The sequence below is a fragment of the Sorex fumeus genome, unplaced genomic scaffold (assembly GCF_029834395.1).
Source record: "Sorex fumeus unplaced genomic scaffold, SorFum_2.1 ptg000010l, whole genome shotgun sequence".
Classification (NCBI taxonomy): domain Eukaryota; kingdom Metazoa; phylum Chordata; class Mammalia; order Eulipotyphla; family Soricidae; genus Sorex; species Sorex fumeus.
Window position 1 is genome coordinate 30,056,807 of NW_026606067.1, and position 27,780 is coordinate 30,084,586.

A 27,780-nucleotide genomic window follows, 5' to 3' on the forward strand; every position below is an offset into this window, starting at 1 on the left:
CAGTCTCCTGAACTATGCTAATTTAGCTGCCAGTTTTACTTTATAGAACGATTTTATAAAAGTCTAGTCATTTCTACTTTCAGTATCTGTTTAAAATATACATGAGAACAAAAAGCTGTCTCAAAGATATTGATTAAAATTAAATAAAAATTAAGATTAGCAAAATATCCAAACATTATTTGGTATCTTAGATATTGAATCTTTAGACCTCAGTAGTTTCTTGAGATGTACTCACTCTCCTAAGTGTGGTTTCCCCATAGTATAGCTAATTTTCTTATGCTGTGAAGTTGAGTAATACAGGTTTGAAGGAATATAAAGACTTTGATATTTAAAACAGAAATTTGATTATCTCAGATAGGTAGGACAGGGTTATTCTTACATATAAATTCTAATATTTCATTTAAGGTCATTCATTTTGATTCATATACACTACAAAACATAGAAAACACACAGAATGAATGATGTAATTTATTATTAATTTTATTAATATATGTGTTATTATGTTGATACAATTTAAACATATTTACTGTCATGAAAAATGTTTCCATGAGACTAGTTTGTCAATCAGTTAATTTCCAGGAGTCTTCTTATTTTTAAAAATGTTTTTTATTCACAGAGAATCTAAATCTCTTCCCTTCACTTTTTGGGTGTCAGGATTTGTCACCCTTCCCATAAACAAAATTGATTCTAGAAAAAGAAAAAAAACATATTTTAAAGAATTATAATATAAAAGAAAATAGTTTTTTAATACATTAACAAATCATTCATGCATTTTCTTTTAGATATATTAGCCTTTCCTAACTGGAATACCCTTATCACATTTAAAATATATGTTTGTATCATTATTAGTTATTTCCCGATAACTTATGAAATAAATTAACAGCCACAACATCTTGGCAGGAAAAATTCACTAGCCCTATTTTTCTTATATGATAGCAAAACTAAAGTGACAGAGAAGTGTTCTAAATATAGACTTAGTCAAGGAAGCACAGTATAATAAAATGGCTTTGCTGAGCAAGGTAGCATTTTAAATTTAAGATATTCGTAATCATATTTTTATACATGCAATATAAACCCTTTGGTTTAAAAATGAAACTTATCAGGTTTTCTATTGCTCTGAATCAAAGCTTAGTACTAAAGACATTATTTTTATAAATCTGTTGGTTTGAAATTCTCACAGAGGGGACATAAAATACAGCATAAATACAAATACATGTTTCCAACATTTTCTGTTTGCAAATGAAAAGGAAGAATTTGAGGATAAAAAAATTGCCAATGTACATTCACCTTTCTTTTCAACTAGAATAAGGAAAGTGTCTAGAAATGAAATAGTGCCAAGTGTTTCCTTCCTTAAATTCCTAATAATCAGGTATAATAAAGGACATATTTCTAAAATGGTAAAATTTACATAATTTTATGACTAAAATTAAATCTAAGTGCATTGGTAATAATAATTGCTGGGTATCACAAATATTTTGCTGTAAATTCTTAAGAAAGATGCACTTTTAGAAGAGACAAAAATCTAAAAGTAGACAAAATTTCCACTTAATCATTTATGAATTTTAATCAATCATCTTGTCTCAAATATCTCAATATAAGGGTGGGAGCAATACCAAAGCAGATAGGACGTTTGCCTTGCATGCGGCTGACCCTGGTTCAATTCCTCCATCCCTCTTGGAGAGCCCGAGAGTATCTCAATTGCACGGCAAAGTCTGGCAAGCTACCCGTGACATATTTATATGCCAAAAAACAGTATCAACAAGTCTCACAATTTGTTGTGAGATGTTACTGGTGTCCACTCGAGCAAATCGATGAGGGAGGACAGACAGACAGACAGACGGACAGAAATAAAGACTGTATATCAGGATTTTTAGTCCTGTGAAATCACAGCGATAACTCCTGGGATAGATATTACACTTAGTCACAATAAGAATCATCAGTGACTCTTATAATACATAATTCTATGAATCTCAATGTTTAATCAGAATTATTTATTCAGGAATCTTTTAAGTAATTTATGGTAATCCATTGTTGAATTTCTCAAGCGGGCATCAGTGACATCTCCATTATTAGACTTGTTACTGTTTTTGGGATATCGGATACCTCACGGGTAGCTTGCAAGCTTTGCCATGAGGGCGGAATACTCTCGGTAGCTTGCCAGGCTCTCCATGAGGGGCGGAGGAATTGAACCCAGGTCGGCCGCATGCAAGGCAAACACCCTACCTGCTCTGCTATCACTCCAGCCCCTGATTATTTAAATTTGTTAAATATTAATTCAACAATGGGCCAGAGCGATAGCATAGCAGTTAGGACATTTGCCTTGCACGCGGCCAATCCAGGTTCAATTCCCAACATCCCATATGGTCCCCTGAGCACCACCAGGGGTGATTCCTTAGTGCAGAGCCAGGAGTTCATCACCTGTTCATCACCGGGTGTGACCCAAAAAAGCAAAAAAGAAGAAAGTGAGCTTTACCTTGAATATGTTTATACAATTTTTTGTTATATGGAAGCAATGTTTACTTCATATTAACAGAAGAAATCTAACTGGCTAGAATAATAGATTTCTTATTTTTAAAAAAGTAAAACATTTACTCAGGAAATAAAAGAGGGATGGTGAGAGGTAGATAATGATATATGCTGAAGAGAGAACCAGGCTTCTCCAACAATGAAAAGGTCAACTAGAATAGAATATGTCATATGAAATACCTACGGTCTATTATTTCTTCAACTCAAGTTCTGAAAGTATTTAAAGTATATTTTTATTATGTGTGGAATACTGACAATTTCAAACTCATCATTCACTAGCTTCTTAGAAATATTTCACATAGCATCTTTTACAATTTTCTTTTCAAATGTCTAAATCTGACCTACATACTAAGTTTAAGAAATAAAATATACTTTTATTTCCAGAGTGTGAGAGATAGTACAGTGGGTAAGATGCTTTCCTTAAAGCAGTCTACCAGTTCCATTCTATATGGTACCTTAAGCGCCTCAGGAGTGATCCCTGAGTGTAGCGTCAGGAGTTAACCTAAGCATTGTCAGTGTGACCAAAAAACAAATAAAAAATTCCTTATATTTCCTTAGAAGTTTAGCTAGGTCAGTTTAATCTTCTCTTTGAATAATTACACTACAATATAAAACTAAACTTATTGAAAAATACAATGAATGTATTTTTCACAAAAGCAGTCTTTGGTGAAAAAGAAAAATTAAGGTTAAAATGTTTCTAATAGTCTGAAAATCATTTTTCTTCAGGCTATCTTTCAAATAATAAATTCACTTGCTAGTATATTAAGGCTTACTAGTCACCATCTGTTTCACTTAATGATTTCTTAAGATAATTTGTGAGACAGAAATAAATAAATCACTGAATGCATACATCTTATGATAATAGCCAAATTCTGCATTTCATGCCAGAGTTTACAGTCTCTGACAAATGAGTGTCCATTTATTTTAATGTGGTCCTTTCAGAAATTGAGTCTAATTTCAAAAATACCATTACAATAAAGATCATAAGACTGTTATTAAGGTATGATAGTTAAATATTATCACAAAGTATATTCTTTTGGAATTTAAATTTTGTACTGCTGTTCAACAGAGAGTATGGCTTTAGTCATCACTTGAAAAATAGATTCAGTATCATTATTCGAAATGTTATTTCTTTGAACACTGAAGTCCAATGCAACTTCACTTCTTTCTGTTCTCTATGTTCAAAATCCACTTCTAATTGTTGTGAATTAGACTTATCCAAAGGTTAAAGATGTATAGATCAAATAACGTTCAAAATGATTATGAGTAAAAGGCTGTTTTGTCCCTTAAGTAACCAATAATTTAAGTAACCGTAGTTAAATTGATTCAGTTCTAAATAACTATTTCCTTCTCCATGCACATCAATTTGCAGAAAGTTTTCCCCTTTCCTTTCTTCACTTATTCCATCATTCACTTATATATGTTTGTTGATTTATTCATAATACATTTTTGTATCAGGCATAATGCTAGAATAGTCACATATACATCTATATAACTCTGAGATGAACACTAATAAAATATTTGAATTGGATATGGAGAAATATGTCTTAGTGTAAGTGATATATCGATAGCTATTAGTTAATTGAACTGGGATTTGAGCCCAAATTGAATACCCAAGTACATACTCTCAATCTTTAGCAATACTGACATTATCCACAAGATCCTCTGACAAATACTGAACTAAATGCAAACATGAATAAGATAGTTTTTATGCTTGATTGTGGTTTATAATATTTAATCAGTCATTATGATTCCTGAGATGACACCCTACATAAAGCATTAAAAAAAGTAATTTCACTATAGTTGTAATCTAATTCTGCTTTTCAATTAAGCGCAGAAATAACTGCCAAGATAAAATGCATTTCTCAGTGTTGACATTGAATCAAATGCCAACACAATCCAATCTACAACTACCTTGACCTTTTGCATATAATTACGGTGCATAAATTCTCTCTCAGCTTTATGGATTTATTTGTCAAAATATCTAAATCATTGCAATGGTGTTATACTAAATTATAATAAATTAATATATTATCAATCATTAACAGTAAATAGCCACTAATAAATATAACAGCACACTACAGAATAAAGTGGATCCCCAGGGCCGGAGCAAAGAATTGCAGATAGCGCGCTAGACAGCAAACAGCCAGTCAGGGTTCAATCCCTAAAGCCCCATATGGTCCCCTGAGTCTGAAATGTGTGGTGGTTCCCCAGATAATTCTCAAAAAATTACCTGTTGGGTTATGCTTTACAAGGAACAAAAACGGATGATTTGCTATAAACTGGTTTCGAGGCAAACTCATTATCGCAGGGATGTTCATACCTATAGAGAGAGTAGTTATTTATATATTCATATTAAATCATCAGTAAAGAAAAAAACAAAGAAAATTTTGTTGAGACGATAGGTCATTTGTTGAGAGGACTTAATATTTGCATAAATACCCATTGTCTAAATACAAAAGAAATTTGGAATGAGTTTAAAGACCAAAAGGAGAAAAATAAGTACTGGAGAGATAGTAAAGTAGGTAAGGCATCTGTTTTGCAGATGGCCAATCTGTTTCCATCCCCCAGCATCCCATATGGTCCAGCAATAACAAGAATGATTCCTGAGTGCAGACCCAGGAATAACCTCTGAGCACTGCCAGCTGTGTGCCAAAAATTTAAAAAAGGAGAAAAATAAATACTAAATTATTTATGGAGTTGTTCTAACATTATATTAATGCTCAATAAAGATGAAAGTTATTTACAAGATGCAATATTAGTGGAAGCATCAGAAAATTATTATTATTCAGACAGTATATTTCTGCTCAACTTTTATTTATTCTTAAAATACCTTATTGCGAATTCCTATCCAGATGATATTTTTGCAGATTATTTCTTTAGGTTTGTAATAATCACATATGAGTTTATTTGTGTAGTTAGTTTTTTTGTCTCGTACTGGTGATGTTCAAGGCTTACTGTTGGTTCTGTGCTCAGGGATAACTCCTAGTGGTACTTCAGGGACTTAATGTAGTGCAGAGATTCAACCTGAGTTAGCCACATGCAAGACAACTAACTTAAGGACTGTACTCTCTCTCTGGCCCCAAAATAATTTTTCAACCTATTTTTCCAAAATTGCGCTGTAAATTCAAACCTACTAAGAATTTTGACGATGACTGTGTATTTTATTATGAGATTATGAGTAGAGATTTTCTATATATTAGTAACTGTTTACCATGATCATTATACCATGATGCTTAATTGTGGCATTTGTCAGTATTTAATATGGCAATTTCAAATGGTTGGACTTTTTTGGTTACTAGTTTAAATATTTCTACATTAAATTCAGTTTTTTTCTTTATCAGAAATGAAATGATTTTCTATAGTAAGAAATAACACATGGAAAAGTCATTTTTAAAAACACAAAATTAGAAAATAATTGTAGAGGAGGAGAAACTTTTTTTCTCTGACCACTTATGTACTGGAGTCTGAAAATTAGACTAGCAAAAGAAAAAATTAACAGAATAAAACATTTATTTTATATACATAGAAAAGCTTCACAATCAAGAAATGAATACCCAAAGAAACCATTAAGGCTATGAGCTTAAACACCAGAGAGCTTAAACACTGAAAGCTATAAAAAAGAGTGGTAAACTGTGGAGAGATCATGAGATAAAAATGAAAAGGATTTGGGAGTATTAAGGTGCTATATTCAGAGATAAAAACATATGGGAAAAACTAATAGCTGATAAAGTTCATTTATTAAGGATTGTTTTTGCAGGTTTATCTTAGTGCCAACCTCTATCTTTAATAATGGTTGTTCTCCAAGTGTGGAAGAGGAAAGGGAAGCATCTTCACAAAGAGAATTTTAACCCTCATGTCAGTCAGATAAGTAGTGCATGAAAAGTCTTTTTGTATGTTATTTTCTTTCCCTTTATCTCAAAACAACCTTCTTCCAACTGGCATATTTTTAGATGTCATATTCTGATCCACTCACAATCAAACACAATGTGTCTCACTTTTCTGGACTCTAAGAACTTTGTTTTCAAAAAGAGCAGTAAGTGTAGTTTAAAATATAAGGACTACATATTAGCCTATATTCATTGATAGAGTAGTGAGATAAATCAGAAAAGCATAGAACTGTTCCATTCTCATATGATGAATACTTGAGGTTTTTTTGTTCTTAAATAACCCTGAGCAGATAATTAAAAGTCAAATTTTTCACGATGACTTTTTTTGAATTATAATACATCAGAGTGACTGCTGAGTTATCTTGTAATTCCATAGCTATCGCCTCTGAGAGAAGTCTAGACTTAAAATGGGAGGCATGAGGAATGAAAGACTTCTAAAATTGAAGTTAGAAAATCCCATTTCACTTCAATTTTATTGGCAATTAACATGGTCTGACTTCTGGTAAGCCACTTTTGGACCATTGTACCTATCTATTTCTTTAAACCATGCAAGGAGAATTATTTATCATATGATTATCTGTATCACAAATCTCAAATTCTGTATCAAAGCAAGTAAATTTTCTTCAAAAACCTCATCCCAAGGAAGTATTTTTTTTAATTTTCCAAGGATGTAAACATCTCATCTTACTTAATATTAGTTCTTTGAGTTTAGTGATACAAAGTTCTTCAGAATACAACAAAATAATAGTGATAATCCAACTGTCAAAATTCATTTCATTAGGGGCTGGAGCGATAGCACAGCGGGTAGGGCGTTTGCAATGCACGCAGCCAATATGGCCGATACAGGTTTGATTCCCAGCATCCCATATGGTCCTCCGAGAACCGCCAGGAGTGATGCCTGAGTGCATGAGCCAGGAGTAACCTCTGAGCATCGCTGGGTGTGACCCAAAAAAAGCAAAAAAAAAAAAATTCATTTCATTAGTCCTAACTAACATTTCAAATTAATTGATAAAGTAGCAGTAATTTGGAAATGGATCAATAAAACACTTTAAATGATACACATATAGACACACACACATATATAATTATATATATGTAGTAGGAAATATTGAAAAATACAGATTCCAATTTAGTAGATCTGGAGTTGGAGATTGAACCATTGCATTTATTTCTTGTCTTGTCTTTTTGTTTGTTTGTTTTTGGGTCTCACCTAGTAATACTCACGGGGTTACTCCTGGCTCTGCACTCAAGAATTACTCCTATTGATGTATCATACGGGATGCCAGGGATTGAACCCAATTGGCACATGCAAGGCACATACCCTACCCCCTGCCCTAACCCCTATACTATTGCTCTGGCACCTGAACCGTTATGTTTCTAATACATTTCCTAGTCATAGAAATGATACAGATTTTTTTTTTTTTACAGTGGCAAAAAAGGATTGTAAGCCATACTAGAACCCTTTGTTAATCTCGGCTGCAAACTGGCATTACTTAAAAGTAAATCTCAAAATATTAAACCCTGGATATCACCTCCAGAGTCATTAATTTAATTTTTTTGAGATGTGCACAGGGCACAGAATTTTAAAATTTCTATAGATGATTCTAATGAACATTTAACTTTGTGAGCCACTACCACAGAGATAATTACAAGAATCAAATTAGTAAAATAAGGCTAATATGGCTGGTGTAATGGATAGATGAAATTAATGCAATCACTAGAGTATGCATTTCTGAACAGCAGTGATTCTATGTTTAAACTTAAACTTTCTACACAACGTCTACCTGCTAATTTTAAGTAATTTAATTAGCAAATAAGCAAGTATCAGTAGCAAGTATCAGGCTCATCTCTATCCTAATAAAATCCTTTCACTTCTCTTTTGCATTATGCTGTAGCTGAGAGATACAGAAACGATTTATACAATTAATTTCCTTTTTCATATAATATACACATGACAAGATAAGCATAACATTATGCTTTAAAGCATAAGAATATGCTTTAAAACAGCCTCCGAATATAAATTCCCTTTTCATCTTTCCTCATAGCTTATTGTGGGATCATTTGTCCTACCAGTTGATGTTGCAGCTTCACTGCCTTCTTCATTTATCTCAAAGAAAATTTGTTGCATGACCTGGGAAACATACACGTCAGCTGAATCTATTGGGGAAAAATATATATGTATAAATTCAGAGTTCAGTCTTTTTATTACCAGTTAAATCCAAGCTTCATTATATTTTCAAATGAACTGAGAACGAAATAAACACACTCTCTAACTTAGTTAATTTGCTAGGGATAACGGTGATTTAGGTTTAGCTCTTGCAGAAATGATATAGAGAGACCAAGTTTAGCCCAGATATAAAAGGCAGAGATAGAAGGGGATAAGCCTTTAAATCAGGTGCCCCGCTACAGAATGTATTGAATGGACAGAGGGTTTTGCCACTTCAGCCACAGCCTACAGACGAGATGAAAAAGGCTTTGAAGAGCTGAATTAATCCCACTCTGTGCGTTCAACCTCAAAGCCAACTTTCCTGAATTTAAAACGAAATTTGCTTTCCTTCATGACTGCAGAGGCTACTTTTGTGCTATCACAGAATCTCGTCAGAGTCGTCCTTTAAAACCTATTCTGCTTTTCTTTTCGATGTCAGGTAGTATCTTACAGCACTTTGTTCTGGTGCAGGCACGTGCTGAGAGAGATCCCCTGTCCCTGTGCATCCCTATTTCCTCTTGGGGAAGCTTATGTATGTGTGAAGCTTTTGTGATAGAGTGATCTGTAAGGACAGTCTCTGAGAAGGGAGAAGTTACACCTTGAGCTCAGAAGCCATCCCTGCTAGATCAAGACCAAACAGATAGGACAAAGTTCCTCAGAGAAACAAAAAAACCATGGCCAGGGATTTGTGATGCCAAAAGGCTAGAGAGGAAGACGGCCTTAAAACCTGAAGGAGAATGAAAAAATTAAAAGATTGGTTTTCTCTTGAAAAAAAAAACACTCTTTAGAATTCCTGAACAAATACTAAAGTGGAACATGTTCTGACACTTTCCAAGAAAGTAAATCCCTTCGGCAAGATGAAAAGAAGTCATAAAAGTGAATATTTGCATAAAACATGATTTCCCATCTTACTAAATAAGAACTGTAAATTGCTTGTGATTATTTTGTCTGGGCTGATTACAACTTATCCTCAACTTCTACATTTCTTTCTTCTCCAGTTATAATGTCAACATTTTAGGGGCTGCAGCAATAGTACCTTGTAAGCACTGGCCTGAGTTCTATCACCTTGACCACATATGGTCTCTGGGGGGTGTGACAAGAGTGATCCCTGAATACAGAGCCAGCCTGTCACACACACACACACACACACACACACCACACACACACACACACACACACACACACACACACACACACACAATTCGTCATTGTCCTACTTCTCTTAGTGCTTTTGTTTACAGACTTCTACACAATTTATTGGATTGGTATTCTTTTTATTTAGATCTCAGCCAAAATGTCAAGAGCAATCTTCTCTCACCAGGTGGTCTAATTCTAACTTCTCTGACCTAATGACTTTCTTTAAGATAATTCACAACACCTATCACCTCAACATTTAATGAATTAATTGCTGGCCAATTGCCTAGCTTCCACAATAGAGTCAAACATCATTAGCAGAAAAACTTAGTCCATTTTATTCATCTCTAGAAAGCTGTCTGGCACATTGTTGCCTCACAATAAATATTTGTCAAATAAGTAAGTTAATGCATCGGAGCTATTGAATGCCATATACATATAAGACTGATAAAAAAAGAGTGTCTAAATCAGTAGGATGACTTGACTGAAATATAGTCTTTCAAAGACTTGAAAAGAAGCATTTTCCCCCAAAAAGTTGTTTGGAGTAAGACAGGATTTATATACAGAGCAGAAAGATGAAATTCAAGGGGCCTTAAATAAAGATAAAAAATTAAGTTAGTGTTTAGTAAAACTGAGTATAACTCACATAGTTTGATAATGACTCCAGACTGGGCAATATGCATTCTACTAAAGAACGGGGCAAGTCTGGGGAAAAGAACAGGACTTGATTGATAATGAACTTGATTGATTATGGAATCTATACCCTAAAAACTCCCTTACTCCTACATATATCTAATAATTATTTGCTTTAGATTTTAATGAATATTCCAGGGATATCTTTGTCAAATGAAAGGAACAGAAAACACTTTTTATGGAAATGAATTAATTGCTGGCCAATTGCCTAGCTTCCACAAAGCTCATTAAAGTTAAAATATTTTACTAAATGTGACAAGAATTGAAAAGAGTTTGAAATAAAATATTTATCTAAAGCTTCCAAAGTAATTCTCTGAAAAATATTTCATACAACATTATGAACTATATGATTACAAGATGGGCTGGAGCACTAGCACAGCAGGTAGGGCATTTGCCTTGCACACAGCCAACCCGGGTTAAATTCCTTCCTCTTTCTCAGAGAGCCTGGCAAGCTACCCAGAGTATTCTGCCCGCACAGCAGAGCCTGGCAAGCTCCTCGTGGCTTATTCAATATGCCAAAAACAGTAACAACAAGTTTCACAATGGAGATGTTACTGGTGCCCGCTCAAGCAAAATGATGAAAAACGGGAGGACAGTGCTACATGACTACAAGATAATCACAACTCTTTTCTCTAAAAACTTTATAACATGCACATTTGACTGGTTGTTGGTGGTTTTGTAAATATCTATTGCCCAAATAATAAGTTGGTATAGCAGGAAACTCTTAATGACAGTACACAGACCCTGCATTAGCTGTGGCTCATTTGTTTCAGGCAATAAGATAGAAGCAAAGTAGTTAAAGCAACTCAAATAGGAGACTCAGGTGAGAAAGCAATAAATGTTTAAGAGAAAAGGAGCTCGAAAAATGATTTTTTTTCAATTTGATAAGGTGGCTGCACTCCAAGGCACATATAAACAGCATCCTATTGCAATGTTTATTGTTGGCTGCCTAATTCTTGATGCTGATGAAATTGTCAGAGAAGTCAGATGTAAATGTCAGAGTGAAAACAAGTAGCTAAATCATGTGTGAAGGTGATAATGAACAGCTATGTCATCTGCAAACCCTATCCACCTCTTCCAAAGAGGAAGTTCATTTACTCTATTCATTTCCTCAATAGATAGATGAATAAATTAATTTTCTCCAGTGCCCAGATATTTATAAAGGAATACAAAATATTTCCTGTTATCATACAAAATCCCATTAGAAAGATAAGTTTATGTCATTATTCTTTCTTTTTATAAAAACAGAGGAATGAATTTTAAACAGAACAACTAATGTGACAAGTTATAGCTCTTCATTTTCTACTTTTTAGCTTTTTGTGAACTACTGGGTACTTTCAGGATGAGAAAAATTAAAACGTAGTCTTGGGTGCTTTTGCGTGAGTGAATGTCTTTGCCAAATACGGTTTTCCAGGTGCAAATTAGCATCAGAGTTCCATTACCTTAGCTTCTTGTCAGTGTCAAGTTCACCTACAAGCTGTAACATTGCAATTTCTACATCATGTTCATCATGCAGCAGCTCGTGAATATCTATTTCTTGGGCTATAAAATTACTGAATTAACACTAGAAAATTGGTTTAAGAGTTTTATAAACTCTTCTTAAATTGTAAATTCTGATCTTTAAGTAAATCTAAAAGGGCTAAGATAAGAACCCACATAATACTTCATATATATAGTTCCATTAAAAGCATTGTTAGAAGACTTATGTAACACTCAAAACTGTTTCCAGACTTTTATTAAAAACTACTTAAATGTAAATGAAGTACCTGTTTATAGATATATAAATATAACTATGACATTTATTATGAGTGTGTTTTCTAGGAGAAATGCTCTTTTAGTTTTAAAATCAATTAACATAGTTATCTAGAAAACATACCAACATAAAACATAGCAATTTTTTATTGTATTACCTGTTATTCCAGAAAGGTCACAGCCACCATTAAATATCTCAGTAACGTTCAAAGATTGCAAGGCTTCTTTGAAGTTTAGTTTTTGTTCTACTTTAAATCTGGTTTTAAAAAAAATAAAGAATAAAAGTCTTGAAACACAGTGCAAATTTGCTACCAAAATGTTTTTCATTAAATGAATGACCAGGAATAGACATATTGTGAAACCTTTTGTTTTCTTTATCACAATTGCTTTGGCTTCCATTTCATATCATTTTTAACTTCAGCTCTGCTGAATAATTCTGTGCTGTTAATAACTAACTTCAAGGTGAATGGTTATAGAGAAGAATAAGAATACTGGCTTTTGAAATAGCAATTATCCAACAAAATGGGTAAGAATGCTAAGGTTTCAGTTTCTTGGCTCCTTCCCTAGAAGTGTAAAGATCTCCTCCAGTAATTATATATGCTCATTTTTTTCATGCCACCACAGATGACTCCTGGAATACATCCAGGGTACCCTGAGAAAGGAATAGGGGATGACAGTTCTTGAAGTAGTGCACTGATTACTGTGGCAGAAAGACACATGATAACCTCTCATCCTTTCACAGTAGATGTGACTGACTTCTTCAGTTTGCAGACATAATTAATATCTTCCAAACATGCCTTATGACTGGAATAAAAAAAAACAGTTTATTAAAGTAAAAATTATAGTCGAAAAAATAATAAGCCTTGTACTTCCAGTATGGGATCATGAATTAGTACTCCAAATTAGACTCAAATCTCCATTTCTAAGAAAATTTTCTCTGACACTGATCTTTTTTGGGTCCAAGTACTTAACAATCACTGAACCGCAATCATTCATTTAAATAACAAACAGAACTGGAAACTAATTTCATAGATGCATAAACCGTTGCATTTTTAAATCAGTTTGGAAACTTTACTTTAAAATAAGAGGCCTTTCCTCAAATAGGAAGATATGTCTAAAATCAGGCTTATTTGTGGGCACCTACTAAGCTAGAACTCTATACCCCGAGGGCATTTATCCCAGTTCTCTCCCGGTTGCATGCTGACAAAATCCAATCTAGCTCAGGACCCTTCCATAATAGGCAGATTCATATTGGGAGCTGGAAATTAGTGTAAGCAACCAGTCTAATTGGATCATTTTTTTAACTGCCAAATATTGAACACACTTCTTAACTATAATTCTTCAGAAACAATGAACATGCTGTGGCAGAAATGCATGGGGAATAAGTTATTTCTTAGTAAAAGATTATACACTTTTGGAAAATGTTAACTCATTCAGAATTCTAGCTAACTTGGAATAAGCCTAATGATTGCTGATAACAAAAATATCTTGTTTTATGTCAACTGATTTCAACTTTTTCTAACTTTCTGATAAGGAAAATAATATGAATCATGATGGTTTTGAGCTTTCATTACTATTTTTTTTCTGTTTTCATTTCCAAACTTCCCTTTTCAAACTGAATGCAGTATGGACTTCTAAATGGCTGGAAATAAATTTTCTATTCTACCTAGCAATTGTCTATTTTTAGTATAATAATCCAAAGATTTTAAGTTAATAACATGAATACTGCAAGACATTTTACAACTTTTAATAATTTCTTTAGCTATCATCAGAAAGTCATTTATGGAACAGCCCTCCTCATAACATAGTCCAATAAAACTGCAGCAATAGAAAACCATTCAACCATTAATGAAAGTAATCCATTACCAATTTCTAGTTATGCATAATTATCAATAATTATTGGATCCATGGGCTGGAGCGATAGCAGAGTGGGTAGGGCATTTGCCTTGCACGCAGCCAACATGGCCAACCTGAGTTTGATTCCTCCACCCCTCTCGGAGAGCCCGGCAAGCTACCGAGAGTATCTCGCCCACACAGCAGAGCCTGGCAAGCTCCGCGTGACGTATTCGATATGCCAAACACAGTAACAACAAAGTCTCCAATGGAGATGTTACTGGGCCCGCTCGAGCAAATCAATGAACGACGGGAGGACCGTGACCATTGGAGCCATGAATAGCCAGGTGTGAAGTAGTACTTCCCATATTAGGGGTTTAATATAGATTATAGCTTCTAATCTCAACAAAAATTCTGGGTAGTTAACATTATTACTTTCACTAACATATAACTTGAGACTTGAGCATAGTAAAATTCAGACACAAGATCAAATGAGAAGTCAGAGTTAAGATTCAAATTCAAGGGGGCTGGAGCAATAACACAGGATGCAGGGCATTTGCCTTGCATTTGGCCGACCCAGGTTCTATTCCCAGCATCCCGTATGTCCCCTGAGCACTGCCAGAAGTGATTACTGAATGCAAAGCCAGGAGTAACCCCTGAGCATCACCGGGTGTAACCCAAAAAGCAAAAAAAAAAAAAAAAAAGAGAGAGAGAGAGAGAGATTCAAATTCAAGACCATTTGATGTAAAAGTAATGAAATAGCTGTTATTTTCTTCTGGCACTGTAGCACTCTCCTCTCGTTGTTCATCGATTTGCTCGAGAGGGCACCAGTAATGTCTCATTGTGAGACTTGTTGTTACTATTTTTGGCATATCAAATACGTCTCGAGGAGCTTGCCAGTCTCTGCCATGCAGGCAGGATACTCTCTGTAGCTTACAGGGTTCTCTGAGAGGGACAAAGGAATTGAACCCAGGTCGATCGTATTTGACAAGGCAAATACCCTACCCGCTGTGCTATCCAACCCTATTTTCTTCTAACCAAAAATAATTCGAAATACAATATTATTTAGTATATAGATGTATAAATGAAAAACCTCTTTCAAATTTTGTGAGTTTTAGTATTTATCCAAGATACGGCTCATTTCTCCTTTTCTTTGGGCTTTAATTAAAATATTATAGAAAAATCAGTTAAAAGCAAAGGAATTAGTAGCAAAAAGCCTAGATAAGTAACAACTAAATGCTGTGTTTTAACATATAAAAATACACAGTTTCTTAAAAGAAAGCAATTTACTCCTAGATGCAATCATTTTGTTTAAATGGATCGTGCACAAGTAATAACTACCGACAATGAAATAAAAGAATTCACATTTTTTTGTGATACTTTCTATAAGTTATTCTTTCCTTTCCTTTTTCCTAAACCCATGACTCTTGTTTAATGAAAGTTTTGAAAAGGTTTCCCTCAATGTCTCTATTATTATTCAAAAATCTACTTTCTTTGCTTTTCTTTTTAAAGCTTTCTTGGCTCATACCCGGAGATGCACAGGAGTTACTCCTTAATTACTTCTGGAGCACTCAGGAATTACTCCTGGAGGTTCTTGGGGGACCATGTAAGATGCTGGGGATTGAACTCATCTTCATATAGACAAGAATGTGGGCAAGAAATAAAAATGCAGCTTCAGTGGATGAAGTCCAGGTTTGTTCCAGGACCATACTGTCCCCTAAGCATTTCTGGAAGCAATCCCCAAGCACAGAGTTGGGAACATCCCCTGAGCTCCACCCATGTGGCACCAAAAACAAAAAGGAAAAATAAGATAGAGAAATGCAATGTGCTAGAGAAATGCTAAACATGCAAAAATGTTCCACAAACCAATAATATAATAAAAATTCTAAAACTACTCACATTTGGGGTAGAGAGACTGCACATGGATTAATATGCTTGCCTTTCATACAGTCAGCCCAAGTCCAGTCCCTTACAGTGAATATGGTCCCCTGAGCACTGCCAGAAGTGATGTTTGAACACAGAGTCAGGAGTAAGCCTTGAACACTACTGATTGTGACCCAAACCGAGAAAGGAAGGAAGGAAGGAAGGAAGGAAGGAAGGAAGGAAGGAAGGAAGGAAGGAAGGAAGGAAGGAAGGAAGGAAGGAGGGAGGAAGGGAGGAAGGGAAAGAGAGGGAGTAAGGGAGGAAAGAAGAAATGGATAAAGAAAGAAGGAAAGAGGAAAAGAGAAAGAAAGGAAGAAAGAAAGAAAGAAAGAAAGAAAGAAAGAAAGAAAGAAAGAAAGAAAGAAAGAAAGAGAAAGTGAAAGAAAAATGTACACTCATGTAAATTAATGTTACCTTAAGGTAAAGGTAAAGGTAAAGGCCCTCCCGTTGATCGTCGATTTGCTCGAGCGGGCCCAGTAACGTCTCCATTGGAGACTTTGTTGTTACTGTGTCTGGCATATCGAATATACGGGGAGCTTGCCAGGCTCTGCCGTGCGGGCAAGATACTCTCGGTAGCTTGCCGGGCTCTCCGAGAGGGGCGGAGGAATCGAACTCGGGTCGGCCATGTTGGCCGCTTGTAAGGCGAACGCCCTACCCGCTGTGCTATCCCTCCAGCCCTTAATATAAAAAAAATAAATAAGGGACTAGAGCAATGGTACTATGGGTATGGTATTTGCCTTGCATGCGGCCAACATGAGGACCTCATAAAATCCCCTAGGACCTCATAAAATCCCCAAGCCTGCTCGGAATGAGCCTGGAGTACAGAGCCAGGAGTAAGTGCTGATCATCACCAGGTGTGGTCCAAAAACCATTTTCTTTTTTTTTTTTTTATAAAAAGGTCTACATTCCAGGAACACTCATCCTGCCATATGATTTTTAATTTACTTTCTACTTTGTAGAAAATAAGCACAATCATTAACATTTTGAACATTAAGGTTGTTCTTAATTATATTCATTTGTCAAAACAACCTTGACTAATTACCCAAAAGTATGTAACTTAAATAACAGGTATGTATTGCCTCATAGTTTTGCATTGAAGAAGTCAAAAATCATGATGTGTTATTTCTTTCCAAGAAAACTTTAGAGGAAAAGATCTTTTCTAGCTGAAAGAGCTAGAAAAATTTCTTCTTCCTATGTATCTATATATAGTCTTCTCTTCATGTATACCTCTTTAGTCAAAATTTTCCTTTTTTTAAGACTCCAGTCACATTGGTTAAGACTACCCTAATGATTTAGCCTATTAAATATCCTTTCTCCAAATAATTTAATGTTTCAAATATATTAATATGTGGACTGAGAAACAACACAATTCAACTCACAGCAGCTGTGTTTCAAGGAATTTGAAGTAAAGTCTATGTTTAGAGTAAGGTAAATTTGTATAAGAAGTGTGCTGGCAATTTAAGATATCAGATAAGACCAAACTATTTGAAAAATATACCCATTAGACTGGATAGTTTTCAACTATGAAATATTCTTGTGGAAATTTTCAAATGCTTATAAGATCGTTTTGGCGCATTTGAGTCAGAAACTGCATTTTATCTAGGCAGTTCTAGAGGCTGATTAATTTGAGGCCACCTTGGTTATAGTATCATATGTAAGACTACATCAGAAGATAATCAAGTGACTAGGATGTGACAATCAGTTTTCAAACTCAAATTTCTTTTGACCCTAAAAGAGTGATTTTATCAATAGCAAATGAGAGAGATTCAGACAAAAAAGAGTAGACAGAGATAAAGATGGAAAAGTAAGTTAATAAACTAATAAGTTGATAAATAATTATTGATATTATAAGGTAAATCATTTATGCTTGGTAGCATAATATCATCAATGTGAAAATGTTAGCAGGAACTTGGAGTTAAAACAAACAAATAAAATTATGAAAGGCTGAATGATATTCAGAGAGATAAAAATAGGTAGTAGAAGACTGGAAGAGAGGATTTGGGAAGAAATTCCAATTTTAGGAACATCGATAATAAGGAATGCATTCTAAAGGACAACATATAAAAGTCTGAATATAAAACTTTGATAATCATTATTTGGTAAGAGAAAGAAAAACCTACATTAATAAGCAAAATATTTTTTAGAGAGAATCAGGTAGAAGTATTGCTAGACGGGTTTAGAGTCAATAATATTTAGATTAAGAGTTCAAGTTTAGAGTAATAATAGCATGGTGCAACATTTTCCAACTCCTGACATCAAGGAAAGAATATGAAAATAAAGTTTTATTTTCGTATTATATAGAAAATATTGAATAGCAAATATTTATATAATTTTGAGGTAAAGAGTGAAATAATATGCTTGATGACAAGTTTTCTTTAATCAGAAGTTGGAAATGTAATGAGTTAAATAAATATACTTAAGTTGTATATAGGCTGGAGCGACAGCGCAGCAGGTAGTGCGTTTGCCTTGCACGTGGCACATGCGGCCGACCCAAGTTCGATTCCTCCACCACTCTTGGAGAGCCCAGCAAGCTCCCGAGAGTATCTTGCCCGCATGGCAGAGCCTGGCAAGCTACCCCTGACGTATTCAATATGCCAAACACAGTAACAACAAGTCTCAAGATGGAAACGTTACTGGGCCTGCTCAAGCAAAATTGTGTATGGAGAATAGAGATGAAGTTTTGCTATACTGTGTTAAAAATTGTTTAACACATAAAATTGACCACAGTATTTTGTTTATAATTCAATGTCTGTTAGATGCTATTTGTCTAAGCATTAACCTTAGTGAGGCCAGAATTGACTGCTTTCTAGAATTTTGCTCCAACAAAGTGAGTAGATGAATAAAAGAGACTTTCAGAGGATTTACTGGGTTGGGGAGAAAAATAGCATCATTTAAGACATTTCTGTCTCAATGGTGACAGAAACATTGAAAAGATTTGGTGATGATATGGTTGAAATTAATGACTAAACTCAAATGGAATGAAATGCTAGCTTAGGAAGCTTTGTTTTAGGTTTAGTCAAGAGATTTAGGAGAATAAAAGCCAGAGAAAGGTTATCATAGACCATATCTGTCTTGAAGAATTTGCGTAAAATTTCAAAAATAAAAGAATTACATATAACCTATTTAATTATATTTAAATACATTCCTTTAAAGAGATTCAGCGGTGTGTGATGGAATTATGGTTATTGCAATCTTACTTTCTTAAGTTCTCTTGTTGTCTACTATTAATAAGTCAGTGTTCTGGCTTGAGAGATAAAAACCCAAACCCAAACAAAACAGGTTTTTGAAAATATTAGTGTTCATGTTTATTGTTTCCTGAGTTATGCCTTTCTGATTTTCATTTTGTATTAACACCTAAAATTGACTATAGTATTGTGTTTATAATTTGATGTCTGTTAGATACCACTTTGTCAAAAGTCATATCTATTTTATCTTTTGATATCTTTTGATATTTGATATTTTTATCTATTTTCATAGAATATACTACTGGAAAAAAATTCCAGAAAGTTAAATCTATATAATAAAGAATCAAGAATTCCATTAAATCTTAGGATCCCAGTGCTAAGATTTGCACTTATTCACACTTTTATAGAATATTGAAAAAATCAATTCATCCTCACTATAGCAGGACAATTTTAGCATAGATTAGATCTGTATTTGTATTCATAAAGTAAAGTAAAATTTTCTATGTATTTTCATTTTTATCAATAGCCTTTTCAAGCACCTGTAGTCTTTCAATTGGCTATCCAAATTCCATCTTAAATGAAAACATAAAAATAAGATAATAAAATGAAATTCTAACCTAGGGAGACTTATTTCTACTTCTTCTTCTTCCATCTCGGTGAACCATTTCTGAATTCGATGAGCGGTAATTAACTTTTCCATTTCTTCTATGGCCATATCTTCTGCAGGAAGTATTATGATTAAGCTAAACTCACTGCCTTTGTATGGTAATTCCAGTACCTGGTAATTCATGGATGATTCAGAAAAATAACCTGAAGTAGAAAAAATTTAATTGTTTAATATAGTTATCACATCCCCAAATCATGCTTTGGAATGTGGTTTCTCATATTACCATATTTTGTTTTCAGAAGAGCCTTCATCATTGAAATATTTACTGTTGCACCGTCTTTCATAGTAAAATTCATTAACTGTGTGTTCTCTTTATTGAATTTCTGCTCCCAATTCCCCTTGAAGTAAATAGCATTCACCATGAGAAGCCGAGTAAGAGGACCAAATTCTTCCCCTGTAAACATGCCTTTAATTTTTCCTGTGAAGGATATGCAAAATTAAGGCAGGAAGAAATATGTCATCATGATTTAGTGAAACTGCTCTAAGTAGAACAAAAGCAAAAGTTACAGATCAGTTAAAGAGATAATGCACTGTAATATAAGTGTAGCCATTTGAAGTAAGAGAAAAATGTAATTTAAAATTTCTCTGAAATGGGGCTGGAGCGATAGCACAGCGGGTAGGGCATTTGCCTTGCATGCGGCTAACGTGAGTTCGATTCCCAGCATCCCATATGGTTCCCTGAGCAACGCCAGGAGTAATTCCTGAGTGCAGAGCCAGGAGTAACCCCTGAGCATTGCTGGGTGTGACCCCCCCCCAAAAATAAAATAAAATTTCTCTGAGAAACAAGGTCAAATATGACTTTCTGGGAAGTAGAAAGATGTTTCATTGTCTGAAGAAAATTTTGACAGCATAACTCTCTTAATTGAAATTCTGGTGTAAATTGTTTTTCAGACAAAAAGAACAAAATTTAATATTCATAATACATATTAATTGGAATTTAAAACTTATTTTTAAGATTTTTTAACATATAATAGTTACTAATTTAATGTTCTTCTCTAGTTGCTACACTCATATTGGTACCTTGGGAAAGGAAAATAAACATTTTCTTCTTCCAGGAAATCATTCATATGTACAATGAGTATTTCAGAGTAATGAAACTTAAACAAGATTGTATGACCTTGTCTCATAACTAGGATTTTTCTCATTTAACATAATTAGCAGACACTGCACCAGACAGTGTGGCAGTTGAGAGCCCGCCCCGCCCCAAGGGACCCAGTCCCAGTAGCCAACCTCCACTACCCAACCACAGCCACGCTTCAGGCCACTTTCTGGACACATTATAAGATACTTTCTACCCATTTTCCACAATTACTCCACCATATCTGATATGGTTCAGAAAGTATGCAACAAATCATAGAGATAAATATATAAATATATGCCTCTCGGTGAGCCCAGCTAGCTACCAAGAGTATCCCGCTAACACGGGCAGAGCATGGCAAGCTCCCCGTGGCGCATTCAATATGCCAAATACAGTAACGACAACAGGTCTCATTTCCCTGACCCTAAAATAGCCTTCAGTAGTTGGGAAAAGATGAGTAAGAAGAGGCTGGTAAAATCTCAGGTCGGAGAGGAATACAGACATTACTGGCGCCTGCTCGAGTAATTCGATGATCAACGGGTGATACCCTGAACACAATATTAACATGACTCTTCTTCAACTACTACTCATATCACCCATTTTACAATTAATTTGTTTCCCTAAAGAAGCATTATTTTGTAAGAGTGAATAAATAAAGAAACTACTATTAACTGGAAATTAAATACATTAATTATGATTAAACACTCCAATTATCATACAATATTTTATCAATAATATCGTTTTATTTATTTGTGCGTTTTCTTTGGTTTGGTGGTCCACATCCAGTGTTTCTCAGTTATATTGATATTAATAGATCAAATTTTCCCTCATCAAGGATGTTATTTATGTGGTCATACAGATATCTATGTTTAAGCAAAAATTTTAAGTAACATGTTTCTATTCAGAGTTCTACAAATCGGTACCAGAGTGGTAGTAAAGCAGTTAGCGCATTTGCCTTGCATGTGACTGACTCGGATTCAATCTCTGGCAACCCATATGGTCCCCTGAATTCGCCATAAATGATTCTGAGCACAAAACCCTCATCATTTGGTATGGTCAAAAGTATCTACAAACAAGTATCTTTCAAAATAGAAAAATGAAAAGAATGCGTATACTTTTAAAAGCAGCTTACAATTTACCTTAGTATTGCAATTCAGCTTTAATTTAAACAATAGGGAAACAAAATAGAAGATTTGATACCCTTGGTCCAAGTTCAGTAAGAAGATATTCGATCATTATTTACTTTAGTTTTAGAAACCATAAATTCAATGACAAATAATTATTTTATGAAAATAAGAAACTTTACCATCTGTTTTGCTTTCTACCCAGGTATTTATTGTCTCTGCACAGGCTTTTGCATCCTGGAAATCCACCAGCTTTATGGCACTCTGGAAAAATTCTTTGTTGCCATGGAGATACGGTTCTTTCACAGTGAATCCTTGTTGAATGTAGAGGGCATTGGCAAGATTAAATACAAATTCTTGCTTTTTCTCTGAGATGGCAGAGAAAAATGACTTCAGCACAGAAAATTCTTCTCCTAAAAATAATTATAATGTAAAATGACATATTGAGCAACAGAAAAACAACAGCCTTTCAGTTTTGCTTTTAAACTCTGATTCATATCACCATTTTTGCCCCCTCAAGTATAACTATCATTTATAAGTTAATATAAATATTTTAAACATTCATATCCCTTAAAATATACATTTTATGGGAAAATTACTTTTGATATAGATAAAAGAATATATGTGTAAATTTGAAATCTGTCGAAGCATAGAATATGCTTTAATAGAATATACTTTTAAGAGGCTGAAAAATCTCTCCCCTTTTTAGGCTTTAAGTGGTATTCAGCTATTTATAATCAAATTTAACTCATGCTTAGTTGTTTAAAATCTATCTGTAGAATCTCATTCTTTGCATAACATGGTATTTATGAGAGGAGAATGTTAATGAATGTTGATGGAGGTATGACAGTGATGAACAATCCTTTTCAATATTGTGGTTATTTTGCCTAACGGAAGCTCTCTTATGAGCAACTGCATCTGTCCGGTTTTGCAGTTTGCAAGGCATCTCCTATAATCTTGAGTGGTTTATAAGAATAAAAATAGTCAATTTCTTCAGATTCATTAATTGAAATAATTTTGATGTTTATGTACTATATAATTCTTTAACAATTCTGACTATAACCATTAGTCAAATGAATCAGAGCTGGCTATAGATCAATGCTGTCCTATTATTTACTCATTGTTTGGTCACTCTGAACACAGTACTGTCAGAGAGGTATATGTTCCTAGATAAAATTTAGCTCTGATTTTTTTCAGTGTCCTGTTCATTTTCAGCATTCTTCATTAACTTTTGGATTAATGTTGGAATTAAATCATTATGTCTGGAAGCTATATTTCAAATCAAAGCTTTTAAAATACTTTGTTGTATTTTCAGTTTAACACTAAATATGTACTTTCTAAACATGAGAGTTTATTGCATGCAATCATTTATATTAGAAAATTATAATAGATCATTATTTTAATATTTATGTTTATTTAAGAGATTTATAAACATACTACTGAGAAAATTTAGCTACTAACTCTTATGAATAAAAATTGTGTAGGTGTTTTGTATGTGTGTGTATATATATGTGTGTGTGTGAATATATATCGGAGATATAGTAGTCCATTGGTCATATTTTGAAGCCTCAATTGAGGGTTTAAATTTCTTGGTTGATGTAAGTGAATGTTACATTTTAGTCTATACAAATATCTTTGCTTTGGCATTCTTGTGTAGGTACGACTAACATACATTCCTAAATGATTTTCTGTAAATAGCATTGAATTTCATTTTAAAGTCCACGATTCTCCATATGTTAACTATATACTTTATATTTATCAAAGTAAATAGTTGAAATAAAAGACATACACAAAAATTCTTACTACATTATGATTAATATAAAAATTTCCATTGTAATCTTAAAAGAACATACACAAAAGAGAAGAAAATTTAGTTTATTTACTTGTTTATGCCATGAAGCTAGTTATAGTCCCTTATTGCTATTTTATTCGAGAGAAATATTTCAGTAATTTAGAAGCTACCTTAATACAGTCTTCCTCAATGTAGTCTTCCTCAATGAAGGTATGAGAACTTCTCCAGACAGAGAAGGTAAGAAATTAATGAGGCAAATTACTGGGGTAATTTAAAATTAACTTTCAGAATTTAAGAATTTTCCAATATATCAAGTCAATGAACATTATATTCCACCTCAAATAAAGGACAAAATTTATCTAACAAAAGAGGATGGAATCTATTTCATCCCAACGGACATAAGAAATTACATCTGAATGGATGTAAGAAAGTTTGATAAGAGAGAATGTCTAACTGATTTTGTGACAGCTATTCTTTAATAAATAATTGAATTTTGAAGTCAGTGAAACATGTCACCAAGTAATAAAATGTGGATGAGAATATAAATATATATACCTTTTATATTTATTTAATGTGCACATAGAATGTCTAAGTATATTTCAGAAATAAAACATTCTAATAAAGTTAATGGTTTATTCCCTAAATTAGAGCCAGGGAAATCACATAGGTCAACATGTAGAGGTCACTGTTGACTGGACTGCTCAGTACTCAGTCTCCATTATAGGTTGTAAGTGTGGTACACTAGGGGATGGAGCAATACTACAGCAGGTAGTGCATGTTCCTTATGCCCGACCGCCCCTGGGGTGGACTGGAGGTGGGGAGGAAATATGGTAGCACTGGTGGAAGAAAGTGGACACTAGTGGTGGGATTGGTGTCTAAATAGTGCATGCCTAAAGTTCAACTATCAGTAGCTTTGTAAATCACAGTTCTTTTTTAAGAAAGAAAGTTTTATAAAGAAAAATGTGGGACTGGAGAAATAGCACAGCAGGTAGGGCGTTTGCCTTGCAAGCGGCCGACCTGTGTTTGATTTCCAGCATCCCATATGGTCCCTTGAGCACTGCCAGGGTTGATTCCTGAGTGCAGAGCCAGGAGTAACCCTGTGCATCGTTGGGTGTGACCCCAAAAGCAAAAAAAATATATGAATTGTGTTTATAAGTTTAAGTAATTTGAATTTCAGAGACTGTAATTTTGCAATTTTATCATGGAATAAACTTTACATGTTTTCATAAATGTCCTATTATTTGTCCAAAAGTATTATTTGATTTAAACGTTTCTGGGACTGTATAATGGGATTTGCTGAATAAAATATAAACAATCAAGACTAAATCTGGAACATTGTCTTTATATTATACACAAAGGAAAATCCTAGCAATTAACTTCACTTTCACCACCTACATTTTTATATAAAAATACTTGTATTTAAGATGAAATGAAGCCTTAAACTTCAAATATATATATATATATATATATATATAAATGCATATATATGGAAAAGAAATTCCAGTACTAAGGCAAAGATACTGAAATTTGAGTTATTATATTCTTAACTAAAAAATTTCCATGGGACCTTTTCTGTTTAACGTACATTATCTAATAGTGATGTCAGTCTTAAAATTGCAGTCGTTGGGCTGGAGCGATAACACTGCGTGTCCAGGTTGTTTGCGTTGCACGCGGCCGACCCAGGTTCAATTCCCAGCAACCCATCTGGTCCCCCGAACACCACCAGGAGTAATTTCTGAGTGCATGAGTTAGGAGTAACCCCTGTGCATAGCCGGGTGTGACCCAAAAAGAAAAAAAAACTTGCAGTCATTAAGAAACTAAATAGAACAGGCTCATCAGGAAAATAGACAAGTATCTCTGCAAGTAGAATGCCAGCAATAAAGCTTGTGCCTAATATTTCAGGCTTTGGGAAAACTCCAAAATAGTAACCACTGATACATAAAAAATAATTTCAATGAACTATGTTTGTGCTTCATTGTGGAAAATTTACTTTAAAAATACATAAATGCATTTGATTTTCTTTTAAGTGAAAAAAATCATTTTAAAATAGAAATCCCAGTTTTAAAAGCTAATTAGATAATGAGAGATGCACACAAGATTTTACATGACAGTAAATAAGTCTATATATACAAGAATAAGGTAAAGGTAAAGGCCCTCCCGTTGATCATCGATTTGCTCGAGCGGGCCCAGTAACGTCTCCATTGGAGACTTTGTTGTTACTGTGTCTGGCATATCGAATACTCTCGGTAGCTTGCCGGGCTCTCCGAGAGGGGCGGAGGAATCGAACTCGGGTCGGCCATGTTGGCCGCGTGTAAGGCGAACGCCCAACCCGCTGTGCTATCGCTCCAGCCCTTCTCGGCCTTTTGGCTAAGATCAAGTGTAGTATACAAGAATAAATATTGAAAAAACCTATTAAATATTGTTATAGTATTTCTGTAGGCAACAGTGGGCAGCAATTAAAAATTATATTCCAAAACAGTTTTGTGATGAGTAAGAATCATAATATAATCATATTTAAAGAATACATAAATATGCATATTTATAGATACATGTGCATATGCTCACATAAAGGATAAGCTCAACATAAAAATTTCTTAAGCCCTAGGAAAACACAAAAACCTACTCAAAATTTTTTTGTAAAAATATTGTCTTAATAATTTTTTTAAAATTACATTGCCGTAAGGAGACAATTATAGGTGAATTTAGATAATTTATGTTTATAATACCTTTCACTTAATTTAAACTTTCAATAATAACTTTCATTTATTTTGTTATTGTTGTTATCATATCTGAACCCCATGCCAGGCTGTTTTCACTCAGGGAGCCCCAGAGGGGAGTGAGTAAGAGCCCTCCCCGCCCTAAGGGACCCAGCCCCATCAGCGAACGTCCACTACCCAATCGCTGCCAGACACATCATAAGAAACTTTCTACCCGTTTTCCATAATTACCAAACCATGCTTGTTGGAGTTCAGACAGTAGGCAACAAATCATAGAGAGAGCAATAGCATAGCGGTAGGACATTTGTCTGGTGCGCAGCCAGCCGGGTCGAGCCGGGTTCGATTCCTCCGCCCCTCTCGGAGAGCCCGGTGAGATACAGAGAGTATCTCGCCCACATGGCAAAGCCTGACAAACTAACCGTGACGTGTTCAATATGCCAAACACAGTAACAACAAGTCTCACTATGGAGACGTTACTGGGCCTACTCGAGCAAATTGATGAACAACAGGAGGACCGTGATATATATATATATATATATATATATATATATATATATATATATGCCTCTCGGAGAGTCTGGCAAGCTACCGAGAGTATCCCTCTGGCACAGGCAGAGCCTGGCAAGCTCCCCGTGGCATATTCGATATGTCTAAACCACTAACTATAACAGGTCTCATTCCCCTGACCCTGAAAGAGCCTTCAATCTTTGGGAAAGACGAGTAAGGAGAGGCTGCTAAAATCTCAGGGCTGGGATGAATAGAGAAAGTTACTGATGCCTGCTTGAGTAAATTGATGAACAATGGGATGATAGTGACACAAGGTTCAGAAGAGACATGTGGTGGGACACAGGCTCACTCAAGGCTCTGAGTTCAGGAATCAGAAATCCCTTACTTGCTATATACTTTCTCTCCAGCTTTCATTTGTAAATGAAACCTGAAAACCTGTCTCTACTATCTGAAAAATAAAGTTAATCAGATTTTATCAGTATAAATAATTAAATTTAAAATCTCACCTTTTGAGTTTTCCTGAAATTTTAAAGTTTGTCTTATCTGTTGTTGTGCTTTTCCTTTTGCTCCCAGCTGGATCATTCCAAGAGTCAAGATTGTTCCAAGAGGGGAAAATATAATGTTGTCTTTATGAGATAAACTGACAGCTCGATAAAGTTCCACTGCAAATTCAGCATTTATTTTATCCAAGGGTCTTAAGGCATGACTTCCAGAAAAAGCCAAAAGGACACTCCAAAAGACGATCTTACTCAT

The 27,780-nt window shown here is 34.4% G+C and overlaps 1 protein-coding gene and 1 pseudogene across 1 annotated transcript; one reads left to right on the forward strand and one right to left on the reverse strand.

Annotated features, from left to right (window-relative positions):
* Positions 1-591: 591 nt before the first annotated feature.
* SERPINI2 (serpin family I member 2) lies at positions 592-27,780 on the reverse strand. Its single transcript, XM_056110562.1, has 8 exons — positions 27,534-27,780; positions 22,194-22,424; positions 20,033-20,227; positions 19,760-19,952; positions 12,360-12,457; positions 8,487-8,573; positions 4,760-4,849; positions 592-687 (listed from the first exon to the last, which is right to left on the reverse strand). Exons 1-8 carry the CDS (start codon positions 27,778-27,780, stop codon positions 611-613), a joined length of 1,218 nt encoding a protein of 405 aa, XP_055966537.1. The 3' UTR covers positions 592-610.
* On the forward strand, positions 26,151-26,302 carry LOC130020213 (uncharacterized; annotated as a pseudogene).